Source organism: Pan paniscus, chromosome 19 (assembly GCF_029289425.2).
Source record: "Pan paniscus chromosome 19, NHGRI_mPanPan1-v2.0_pri, whole genome shotgun sequence".
Taxonomy (NCBI): domain Eukaryota; kingdom Metazoa; phylum Chordata; class Mammalia; order Primates; family Hominidae; genus Pan; species Pan paniscus.
In genome coordinates, this window is record NC_073268.2 from 79759111 (window position 1) to 79770059 (window position 10949).

Here is a 10949-nt window from a genome sequence, read left to right on the forward strand (position 1 = left end):
ATAGAAGAAGCAGAAAAGAAAGGTGTCATCCATTATTCATGGAAAGCAGGACTGGCCCCGTAGAAGCCCCATTTTCTGCTCCTGGCTGCTGCCTTTGTCTGGCTCGCTGTTGTTTTGTGTGTTGCACCTGCCTTGAGCCCCTTCAACCGAAGGAGCTGTTGCTCAAGTGTGCTCGGTTGAGCATTGAGGAAAAGGGGCTTAGTGCTCTAGAGGTGCAATTCCCTGACCTCTTGGCATTGATTGTCCGTGGGAGAGGGATCTTGCACCTGGCCCAGACTATGCAGCCTTGGCAGGAGACTAGTATTGCCCACAATTAGCCTATTAGGGTTTAGTTTATTCAGATTTTCTGTGTATCTGAGACCAGCTTTCATCAGAATGCATGGCAGAGTCAGGGTACACTGCAGCTCTGAAGGCCATTGCCTTATTTTTTTCTTTTTTAAAAATTAACTTACTATTTTGATTATAAAAGTAATATAGGCCAGGTGCGGTGGTTCATGCCTGTAATCCCAGCATTTTGGGAGGCCGAGGCAGGAGAATCGCTTGAACCTGGGAGGCTTTGGTTGCAGTGAGCCGAGATTGCACCATTGCACTCAAGCCTGGGCAACAGAATGAGACTCCATTTAAAAAAAAAAAAAAAGTAATATGAGCACATTACGGATCACTTAGGAACTAGAGAAAAGTAAACATAAATCCTAACCTTGCCATCTTAGTATTGCCATCATTCTCATTTTAATATATTTCCTTCTAGTTATTTTTCATGTGCTTTTATATATTTAAAGTGATTACCATCTTTCTGGTGTTTCCCATAGCTATTTTCTTGGATTTATTTATTTATTTTTTTTTTTGAGATGAAGTCTCACTCTGTCACCCATGCTGGAGTGCAGTGGTATGATTTTGGCTCACTGCAACCTCTGCCTCCCGAGTTAAAGCGATTCTCCTGCCTCAGCCACCGAAGTAGCTGGGATTACAGGTGTGCACCACCACACCTGGCTAATTTGTATTTTTTTTTTTTTTAGTAGAGATGGGGTTTCACCATGTTGGCCAGGCTGGTCTTGAACGCCTGACCTCAGGTGATCCGCCTGCCTCAGCCTTCCAAAGTGTTGGGATTACAGGTGTGAGCCACCATGCCTAGCCAGGAAAGAATTTTTTAACAGCACATATCAGCACTACTTTATCAGTCTTCTTCTATATAACACCTCACTGAAGCATAAATGTCCATCAAACAGGGAAGAAACGCTCTCATTATATTGAATGATCAGAGAATGATCTTTGTAACCACTCAAGTATTTTAAGCGGCTGCAAATGACATGTTTGGTATCCCCTTGTCCACTCCTGATACCTGACCCAGATGAGAAGGACTCATTAGTGCAGTGGATAGAGCCTGGGGACATCTGGGAGATGGAGTCAGGGCCTAGATTTGAGTTCTGGCTCTGCCACTCACTTGCTGAATAGCTGTGTGATTTGGAACAAGTGCCTTAACATTTCTGAATCTTGATTTCCTTATCGATAAAATGGGGGCTTAAAATAGAACTGCCATCACGGGGGTGCTTTGTAAACTGTGACTTGCTCCTGAAATGCAGGGATCATCATCCTCATTGCCTCACTTGTGACCTTGCTTGCTGGCTTTCTTTGTCCCTAGCGGATGACCACCAGGCTCTCATCTGGGACATCCAGCAAATGCCCCGAGCCATTGAGGACCCTATCCTGGCCTACACAGCTGAAGGAGAGATCAACAATGTGCAGTGGGCATCAACTCAGCCCGACTGGATCGCCATCTGCTACAACAACTGCCTGGAGATACTCAGAGTGTAGTGTTGGTGGCGCTGTGCCCACAAGGCAGGGGCTTTTGTATTTCCTGCCTCTGCCCCACCCCCAAAGTAAGAAGAAACATGTTTCCAGTGGCCAGTATGTCTTTCATTGCTTTTCACCCACTGTTACCAGAAGCTGCTCTAGGAGTTCCTGGCCAGTCACCCCATCGCCCTCTGTGGCAGACTCAGTGCTGTGTGGCGCCTCCTCAGCCCAGGGCTGAGTTTTAAGATTTTCTCTCCTTTCCTCTTCTCCTTTGGTTCCTCAATTAAAAAATGTGTGTATATTTGTTTGTCAGGCGTTGTGTTGAGGAGCAGTTCACGCACTGGCTGTGTCTATTCCTCTGCCCAGGTGTCTCTGTTTGCTGCCCAAGGCAGCGGTTCATGTCTCGTCCATGTCCATGTTCATGTTAGCACTTACATGGGAACAAATACCAATTTGTCTTTTCTCCTAGTATCAGTGTGTTTAACAAATTTTAACTTTGTATATTTGTTATCTATCAGGCTAATTTTTTTATGAAAAGAATTTTACTCTCCTGCTTCATTTCTTTGTCTTATAGTCCTCCCTCTTTGCACCTTCTTCTCTTCCCTCAGTGCCTGGAGCTGGTACTGGGCCCCTGGCCCCATGAGCAGTTTGCCTTCTTGAGTCACTGCCTGTGTAGTACATACCTGACCGGGAGTCCGAACCACCTTGGTGCTCTGAAGTCCACTGACTCATCACACCTTTCTTAGCCGAGCTCCTCTCAAGGGCATTCTGGGCTTGTAAACAGACGTAGGAAGCCTCTGTTTACCCTGAAGCACCACTGTCCAGCCCATTGGTTCCCACTGGGAGCATGGTAGAGCTGAGAGAAACAGGCTCTCAGGGTACCTGACTTGAGGGGAATCGTTTCATGAAGCTGAACTTCAAGCATATTTCCAGTACATTCTTTCAGAGTCTGTTTTTCCATCCAAATATAAGCCCCAGGCCATTCCACTTAGTGTCTTTTCAATGATAGGCAAGAATGATATCTGAGTTGAACTTCGGTGCTTCTGTTGGTTGAGTTTACTGTGCCTGGTGGTATATTGGGCATTCTTTGGATTGAGTGTTCTGAGGTGAGAGAGTCTTCCCGAGAGGCATCCTGTCTGTGCTTCCAACCCTGAACAAGACCTTACATGAGAGATGGACTGATGGACTGCGGCAATCCCGGGCTGTGAAGTGGATAGATAGTTAAAAAGCATTATACTGTGGGTAATGAAAAGGGAGGGAAAAAAAAGAAGGAGAAGGAATTATAGACCCCCAGGGTCAGCCAGTTAAGAGCTCTACCCACACCTGTCAACCCCTCTCTCCCCCAGTTTAGGTTCTGAGCAGTATTGGACTTGTAGCCTGCAGTTGTCTTTTGACTTGCAGGCCGCAGGTGTCTTTCCGTTATGTGAATGAGTTCCATGGAGGGGCATATGTGTGATTCCACCGTTAGATGAGCCCTTGGGGCAGGCAGTTTGGGATGTGCTCTTGGGGGAAAGTTGGCTGTTTCCTTGCGTTCTGCTCCTACCTGAAGGTTTTTAAGTCCCTCTGAATTGCTCATCTGAGATTAGTAGAGTAGCAGGCCTGAAGGATGATGGTTTTGTCCTCTTTGGTTCTCACCTGCTTGAGAAGTAAAACAGTAACTTTGTTCTTCTGGGCCCTTAAGCTTTTTTGGTTAAGTCTTCCTTTTCAGAAGTAGATGTCATTATATGCCCAAAGTCTAGCTCTTTGCTTTACCATACAGGGACCTGTCCCAAAGAAAAAGGCTCTTTTTTTAGCCAGCGTATTTCCCCTTCTACCCTTTTACTTTGTTGTTCTGATTTTAGGACTCTGGCTGGCCATGTGCTTGTGGTTGCCTCTCCTGCATTTGCCACTGGATTTGCACTGCATCGTTTGGAGATACAAAGCGAGCAGTTCTTGGTCAGAACCCTCCTCTGCTTTTCATTGTGTTTGATAATGGTTACTGGGTCCTTCTCTCAAGGGTAGCAAGGCCAAGCTGATGGCTGCTTGTTTAGGAGGCCATCAGTTCCTTCCTGTGGAGAAGGGTCTGAAATGGAAGTCAGTGGTAGAAGGGGCTGGTCTGCTGGGCAGGGCTTACATCCACTGAGTTCTAAGATTCCTTTCCTGATCTGCACCTACGCCTGGTCTGTATGGTGGAATTTGTCAGCTGGAACTCAGAAACAACAACTTGAAAAAAATAATAATAATTAGAACATATTTGCATAAGATAGCTATTTACTCTGGAAACCAACAACTTTTGAGATTTCCCTTGCCCTGTGGACGCCCAGCTCCTGTCATCCTTCCTTAGGTCCTGCAGTGCAGTCTTCCCCTGAATGCCACCGGGGACCCAGGGGGACTCCACCCCCCTAAGCAAGCACACACATACTCACAGTTGATGAGTTGCTGGTCTTTGAGTCCCAGCTCTCTTACCCTCCCTTTACTCCACCAGCCCGACGACCCATGACTGAGGAGGGGATTTCTACAGTCTTAGGATTTAGAAAGTCTCTAAGCCATCCATGCTCCAGAAAGCACCGATCTGTTGTAGTTGCAAAAACAACTCTGTAATTTGTTGAGGTTCTCAAATTGACAGCCAGCGAGACTGGGTGGGAGGCCCTGGATCTGTTCTCCCTGACTGCGGGAGGAGCAGCCACTAGGACTTTACCAGGAAGCCCACATGGAGGCTCCGCCAGGCTGTGGCCCAGCTGGTGATGGCCCTTTTGCTCCTGGCAGCCTGAGGCACAGCTGCCTGTATTGTCCTCATCTGTTCTGACTGAAGGATGGAGGTGCTGAATAAATTAGGCCTCAGGCTTCTACCACCAGAGAGCTGGAGAATGGGTCCACGTCATTCAAGGACCTGAATTTTTTATGCTCAGGAGTATTGGAATCCTCTTCTTCCAGGGAGGAATTAGCCTGCAAGGTTAGGACTTGAAGAGGGAAGATATTTAATAACTGGGCGAGGATGGGTGTGGTGGCTCATACCTGTAATCCCAGCACTTTGGGAGGCTGAGGCGGCCAGATCCCAAGGTCAGAAGATCGAGACCATCCTGGCTAACATGGTGAAACCCCATCTCTACTAAAAATACAAAAAAAAATTAGCCGGGGGTGGTGGCGGGTGCCTGTAGTCCTAGCTACTTGGAAGGCTGAGGCAGGAGAATGGCGTGAACCTGGGAGGTGGAGCTTGCAGTGAGCCAAGATTGTGCCACTGCACTCCAGCCTGGGCGACAGAGCAAGACTCCATCTCAAAAAATAAAAAAAATAAAAATAGGTGAAAATTCCTTATAAATCCAGGATTGGCTCTGAGAGAACTGGCTAAGATTCAGGAAGAAACAAGAAGTTCAGAATCCTACAAGGTTTTGATGACAATTAGGGCCGAAATTTTAGGAGGAGATGTAGGATGCAGGAGAAAATTAAAGTGTTTTCTTTATATCAGAGGAGGAAATAGTAGAGGTCAGTGAAGGTCTGGGGTAGGGAAACATTCAGACTGTCCATTGCATGACTGTGGAGTGAGACTGCCCTTAGCCTGGGTCAGCCTTCCTGGGCCATAAATTGGGCATCCGTGATGCTAGGTAACTGTGGGAACAAGATGACAGCTTAGAGCAGCCATGGGTGATGTTTGGTGGTAAAAAACCTACAGGCGTTTGGGGTCCCATGATTATTCCAGACCATGACTCTTCCTGGTTGTGGGTTTGTTACAGAGCAGGAGAAGCAGAGGTTATTACAGTTATGCAGACTTTCCCCCTCCTTTTTCTCTTTTCTCTTCCCCTTGCTTTTCCACTGTTTCTTCCTGCTGCCACCTGGGCCTTGAATTCCTGGGCTGTGAAGACATGTAGGAGCTGCAGGGTTTACCACACGTGGGAGGGCAGCCCAGTACTGTCCCTCTGCCTTCCCCACTTTGAGAATATGGCAGCCTCTTTCATTCCTGGCTTGGGGTAGGGGAGACCATTGAAGTAGAAGCCTCAAAGCAGACTTTTCCCTTTACTGTGTGTACTCCAGGACGAAGAAGGAAGATCATGCTTGATACTTAGATTGGTTTTCCCAGGGAAGACAGTGGAGCAGAGCAAAGTCACTGTGAACCCTGGGCCAGGCCCTGGCTGGGCCAGCTCCTGAGAGTGTCTCGTATTGCAGACCCTTGCCCACTTCACCCACCTGCACCTTCTCCCCCTCCCACAGTGTCACTGCTGCTAATGGTCAAAGTCAAATGTGTGGCCACATGGGATGGGCCAGGTCCTCTCAGGCTACTTTCTGGATGTCATTTTTAAAATATGGAAACATGCAGGTGCCTTCCCAAAGAGGCTTGGACTGGTATATCCAACGAGAAACAAATAAGCTAAAGAAAGTTTAAACTCAAGAAGAAAGATGTTGACAGTCTATGTAACAGCTGGAAAGTTTATAGGCACCCACCTTTGGGACAACCCAGTGATTAACATGTGATATCTACTATTTAAAAGAAATGTTCTCACCTTGGGTTGATTGTGGTATACCATGTGTTATGAAAATTGTTGAGCTGAAGCTTTGAATCGATTTAGTTGAGTCTGACTCACTTGCTTTGGTTCCTGTGTTATTTTACTACCCCTCTTGTCAGTGACTTTCCTTCCCCACCCCACCCAGAGTGAATTTGTAGCATGATTGTATAAACCTCTATGTAGAAAATGGAGATTTCTTGCTCTGAAATGTTAAGCTCTAACTGATCCATTTCTGTGCCCTTTAGCCTAGTATGTCTGAACTTCCATTCTTGTTATATATTTAAACTTTCCCTCTATATTATAGGTTTTGTGGCATCCATGGTCAGGTGGAGAGGAAGCTGCCCCTTGCAGAACTGTACTGTAATATTTTTCTTTTATAAATATTTTCACAGGACTGATTGTACACAGGGCTTGTAATAAAATTTTAACACTGTGCTGTGAAACAACTATGGGGAATCTCCATTGAAGGCTACTTCATGGGCACCTGAAAGTGGAGTGTTATAGCTATGACTTTCTATTTCTTGTTTCCTAAGTAAATTAAACCTAATTTTCACCCTTTCATTCTGTTTCAGCCTCCTGTATAAGAAGTACCGTATTTTCTGCCCATCATACTTTGTAATAAAACTTGAACACGTATAGATTGACTGAATTTCTTTTTGTGACTAATTCAGTTCTTCCCATTTTGTCACTTTGGTCATGTTCCATAGACAGTGGCAGTGCTCCAGCCCGAGCCGGGCAGTCTACTCATCACCTTTTATATCCTGTTTAGTCATTCACTTGTTAATTCAGTGGAGTACCTCCTCTATGCCGGGGGACATGGCCCTCAAGTTGGTTGCAGTCTACCAGAGGAGACATCTACATAAATACTTGTGGCCGGGCACAGTGGTCTGTGATCCCAGCTGAGGCACGGGGGTGGCTGAGGTGGGAGGATCACTTGAGGCCAGGAGTTCAAGACCAGCCTTGGCAACATAGCAAGACCCTGTCTCAATCAATCAGTAATTTTTATTAAAAAAAATTTTTTTTTTTAGCCAGACTAAGATCTAAGACAAATCTTTTTTTTTTGCATTTCTTTTTTCTTTTTCTTTTTTTTTGAGACGGGGTCTCGCTCTGTCACCCAGGCTGGAGTGCAATGGCGCGATCTCGGCTCACTGCAACCTCCACCTCCCGGTTCAAGCTATTCTCCTGCCTCAGCCTCCTGAGTAGCTGAGATTACAGGCATGTGCCACAACACCCGACTGATTTTTGTATTGTTAGTAAAGACGGGGTTTCACCGTGTTGGTCAGGTTGGTCTTGAACTCCTGACCTTGTGATACGCCTGCCTCAGCTTCCCAAAGTGTTGGGATTACAGGTGTGAGCCACCGCACCTGGCATTTATTTTATTTTAATAGTTTTGGAGGAACAAGTGGTTTTTGGTTATGTGGATAATAAGTTTTTTTAATGGTGATTTCTGAGATTTTGGTGCACCCATCACCCGAGCAGTGTACACTGTACCCAATTGGTAGTCTTTTATCCCTACCCCCTCCCACCCAAATTTTTAAAAGACAAAAAACAAAAAAACCAAATAACTTGCATTGTTGTGCGATAATGGATGTGTTTAGGCATCACCCCTCAGGAGGAGGTGATCACCTCTGCCTGTGTGGGAGCCACATGGGGTCAGCGAAAACTACTTAAGATGGATGCCTAAGCTGGGTTTTGAAGGCTGAGTAGGAGTTATCTGGAAATAGGGAATGTCCTTTAAGGCAGAGAGAACACCCATGTGCAAATCTATGGAGGCAAGAAAGTATGGTCATATTTAGAGAATTGCAGGTTGAGGTGGGGTGAATAGTGGGAAATGTAGCTAGAGATGTATACGGGAGCCAGGGCAGGGAAAGTCTCCCGCTTTGCAGAAATCTTAGACATTACACTTCTGTATGATCCTGGAAAACATACACAGAGAGGAGTCATCAGAATTGCATTTTAGAAGGATAGGCAATGAAAAAGTGCCTCTTCCTTCTTATAGGGTGAGAGAAAAACCCTGAACTAAGGCGGCGGCGGCAGCAGCAGCCACGGCAAGGATGGAGAGGACAGGGCACAAGTGAAGAGGGATGCAGTCATCAGCATTCAGTAATTTATTGGTTGTGAAGGAGGACAGAGAAATAACTACCAGATCTTTTGGATTTGGACAGGTTCTGATGGCTGACTAGGAATGTCCAAGTCCCTGCTAATTTCCCAAACCTATGCCCCACACGGTAGGGTGGGGGAGTTCCTATCCCACTGCTCTTCAAATGCTGTGTGTCCTGGATGAAATACTACCCCCATTTATTTTTATTTTTATTCTTCATGTTGGGCCACTGTGAAGGAAGAAAAGAAAGGCAAACTGATTGGTTCCGTGAACCTGTATTCGGTAAGTACCTGCCATTGTGTCAGCTGATATGGAGCCGGTGGCAGTGGATCTGTGAAGGGAAGTATCTGCTCTTGAGAATTTAATTTTTTTTTTTTTTTCAGACAGAATTTCGCTCTTGTTGCCCAGGCTGGAGTGCAATGGCGCGATCTCGGCTCATCGCAACCTCCGTCTCCCGGGTTCAAGCGATTCTCTTGTCTCAGCCTCCTGAGTAGCTGGGACTACAGGCATGTGCCACCACGCCTGGCTAATTTTATATTTTTAGTAGAGATGGGGTTTCATCATGTTGGTCAGGCTGGTCTCAAACTCCCGACCTCAGATGATCCACCCACCTCGGCCTCCCAAAGTGCTGGGATTACAGGCATAAGCCACCGTGCCTGGCCGAGAATTTAAGTTTTATGAGTACCTGCTGGTCCTTTGGAACTGTGCTGCTATATGGTCTGACAATGTATATTTTGTGAGAAACACATGAGTCCTGCTGTCTGGTTTTTAAGGAGAAAACAGAGAGTAATACTATTTATAGGCTAGCCTATGCTGCAGCAAAACCCCCCAAATCTCAGAAACTGAGCACTACAAAAGCTTATTTTTTGCTTACACAAAGTCCTCTGGGCCGGGTGCAGTGGCTCAACTCTCTAATCCCAGCACTTTGGAAGGCTGAGGGGGGCAGATAGCTTGAGGTCAGGAGTTCGAGACCAGCCTGGCCAACATGGTGAAACCCTATCTGTACTAAAAATACAAAAATTAGCTAGGCATGGTGGCGCACGCCTGTTGTCCCAGCTACTTGGGAAGCTGAGGCAGGAGAATAGCTTGAACCCGGGAGGTGGAGGTTGCAGTGAGCCAAGATCGCACCACTGCACTTCAGCCTGGGCAACAGAGCAAGACTCCATCTCAAAAAATAATGAAAATAAACGTGTGACCTCCAGGTTGCTTATGGGGGGTGGGAGGGAGTACATTTTTCAGGATGGGCCTGGAAGTGGCTTACTCACTTTTGCTCCTATCTGCCAACTGCAAGGAAGGTCAAGTCAAGAAATGTAGTCTTCCTGTGTACCCTGGAAGAGGAAGTGAAGTAGTGAATAGTTATGTCTCAGCCATACCAGCAAATCGGCTAAGTATCTGGACTAATAACTAATGTAATCTCATTCATTGAGAGCTGTTAGTACTGGGCAACACATGGTCAAACCTAATGGAATGATACTTGTAGCCAGTCTTTAGCTTCCAAGGCTCATTGTTAGTTAAGTGATTTCAGTGATCCTGACAGCCAGGCGTCTAGAGATGGTTCAGTCAACTATGAATTTATCTTGAAAGGTGGCTATTAACTCAGACTGAGAGAGTTAAAATCTGCCCTGCCATTCATCACAGATGCACAGACAGATAAAACCAGCTGCACAGTTAACAGGATATAGTACCTCTATCAAGAACACACTGCAACTTTTTTTTCTTTTTTTGGCAACATAAAGTGTCATAACAACTCCCTGAGTGACTACTGTTTTAAAAAAATTCACCGAGAAATTTCATTCTCCAAAATCATAGGCTGACAAAGTTTGCTGTTTGCAATTGTATTTGTGAGAATTAAGGCTTATAGTCAGTCTTGCTTGGAGGAGCTGAGTCACTCTGACAGAGAAGCAGCCTTGATTTCCAGGCCAGGTATTGCGCTTCAGAGCAGGGGCTTCTGAACACAACAGTCCACATTTACCTTGACTTTGTACTTTCCAGGGAAACTGATCCCCTGGGTCCACTTGGTAGTCCAGCTGATCTTAATCCGCCTTTCACACAGGTCTGTGTTTCTTTGAGCCTAACTCTAATTTTTCACCTAACTTCCACCCTTCGCCATAATCCTATGACCAGTTTTTTCTTCGGTAAGACACTTCACCATTCCTCTGGTGTGGTCTCCCTTGTTGCAGTGAGTTGATAAGCCTAACTCTGTGGGACTATAGGTTTCCCTTGCTGGTCTCAGGCTGACTGGACTAGGGCAATCTCAAACCTTGTTTTAGCCTCTACACTTATTTGTGATTACAAATTCCATTAATTTGATTTTTGCTTCTCAAAGTAAATATTATATATATATATTTTTTCTTTTTTTTTGAGATGGAGTCTCGCTCTGTCACCGAGGCTCAAGTGCAGTGGCGCGATCTCGGCTCACTGCAACCTCCGCCTCCTGGGTTCAAGCGATTCTCCTGCCTCAGCCTCCTGAGTAGCTGGGACTACAGGCGTGTGCCACCACACCTAGCTAATTTTTTGTATTATTAGTAGAGACGGGGTTTCACCGTGTTAGCCAAGATGGTCTCGATCTCCTGACCTCA

The 10949-nt window shown here is 45.9% G+C and overlaps 1 protein-coding gene across 2 annotated transcripts in view; it reads left to right on the plus strand.

The window, feature by feature from the left end:
- Positions 1-6907, plus strand: part of DCAF7 (DDB1 and CUL4 associated factor 7) — a 45483-nt gene extending 38576 nt beyond the window's left edge. The window contains exons 7-8 of one of the 2 annotated variants that reach the window (XR_610621.4): positions 1640-1877; positions 6842-6907. Coding sequence is in view for 1 of the 2 variants with exons in the window: in XM_003811334.5 (XP_003811382.1) it covers positions 1640-1812 (173 nt within the window). In the remaining variant the exon portion in view is untranslated. Of the gene's footprint in view, positions 1-1639 lie in introns of both variants that reach the window. The other variant, XM_003811334.5, reaches the window with a different exon arrangement.
- The last annotated feature ends 4042 nt before the right edge of the window (positions 6908-10949 follow it).